This window comes from Penaeus monodon, chromosome 15, assembly GCF_015228065.2.
Source record: "Penaeus monodon isolate SGIC_2016 chromosome 15, NSTDA_Pmon_1, whole genome shotgun sequence".
NCBI lineage: Eukaryota > Metazoa > Arthropoda > Malacostraca > Decapoda > Penaeidae > Penaeus > Penaeus monodon.
In genome coordinates, this window is record NC_051400.1 from 47,596,076 (window position 1) to 47,597,540 (window position 1,465).

General features: G+C 39.7%; 1 protein-coding gene across 1 annotated transcript in view; it reads right to left on the reverse strand.

The window, feature by feature from the left end:
• LOC119582072 (vacuolar protein sorting-associated protein 13-like) overlaps window positions 1-1,465 on the reverse strand; it is a 20,866-nt gene continuing 19,401 nt past the window's right edge. Inside the window, exons 2-5 of the mRNA XM_037930320.1 lie at window positions 1,275-1,361; window positions 943-1,146; window positions 507-592; window positions 1-96 (exon numbers count right to left, since the gene is read on the reverse strand). Of these exons, the coding sequence (XP_037786248.1) occupies window positions 579-592; window positions 943-1,146; window positions 1,275-1,361 (305 nt within the window). The 3' untranslated portion in view covers window positions 1-96; window positions 507-578. The remainder of the gene's footprint in view (window positions 97-506; window positions 593-942; window positions 1,147-1,274; window positions 1,362-1,465) is intronic.

The following is a 1,465-nucleotide window of genomic DNA, read 5'->3' on the forward strand; positions in this document are numbered from 1 at the left end:
TCTTTCCAATTGGCATCGGTACTTTTCATGGAGAGGTCGTGGAGAGTTAATCCGGCCGCAAAGGGTGAACCTGGTTTAGTGATACAGTCTTCATACCTGTGGATTAAGTTAGCATTAAGATAAGGGCTTCTGTAATGGATCTAAATGTAGTTAATGAAATTAATAAAACCTGTCCGAATTTACAGAATTTGCTGAATAACTTGTGGAAGAACAGCATAGGGATTGCAAGCTTTTATAGACAAATATCACTGGTTCCTGCGCCAAATACTTTGCAGTAGAAAGATACAGGCATGCCCCATGTTTTCTCTTAGCTGATGGCTTCAACAGGACAGAAAGAGCAAAGCCAAGATTCTTACAGATCCTAACAATTTTACTGACTCACAGTTATTTATAGATTAAATAACAAATGGCCAAGCTTTCTTTTTAATGATGACCTCCCACTGGACAGAAATCTTGGTTTGGATCTATAAATTAGTATCTACCTTATCAATCCTCTCTTAACTCACCGTATGTGTATATCCTTGATGGTAACCTGAATGTTACGAATGGCCTGCACCATCAGCTTCTCAACAAAGCCCTCAGTCCTGGGGACCTGACACAAGAATATGAGGGTTTTGTATCATAATAAAAAAACAGAGGGACTTAAAATATACATTCTGTTCAGGTGGTAGGTCCACACATTACCAGAACTAGTCAGACATTATATCAAAGGATTAATCACCAATCTGGTAACACTGCCATGCTTCCTTCCTTCTTTTGTTACATTTCAAAGGATAGTAATTCTGAGATACTGTGCTATCTTCCCTTAAATAAGACACATACCCATACTATTTTGGCTGAGGAAAGAAATATTCAAACAGATTAGACCATCTGTAGCAGATGAAGGAAGGATATGTAAGGCATAGATGTGAAACTACAAAATCACTGTTAATAAAAATGTACCTTTCTCCTCCTCCCTCTGCTTCTGCCTGGCCTCTTCCAGACGCTGGAGGGTGGCCAGCTTGACCTCATGCTTTAACTGCTTCTCTTTCTCTTCATTGTAGGTGATTGTGGTATTAGGCACCACCACGATCACCAGCTTCTCCACCACCGCTATCCACTGTGAGTTGTACCAGCTCTTCCATGGTATTTTCAACTTCAGACAACCTGCAAGCATTGTAATTCCTTCATGAGAGACTGCAATAGTAAGATAAAAATGCCTCAGCATTCTTTCAATTAATTACCAAAATGTTACTAAAGATTCCAAAAATATAAATACTGAATTGAACACTCACCAACATGGCCAAACACTGGTCTTACAGGCAGGTCCAGGTCATCAAATGCAGTCTGTTTCAGGACCAGGTCAGTCAGCACAGCATCACCTGTAGTAATAAGATGGATAGATAAGTGATATGGCATTATAATTTCACTATTAGCTTAATCAGCCAATGAATCCCCAGAGGATGGGTGACATCTACACATCCCA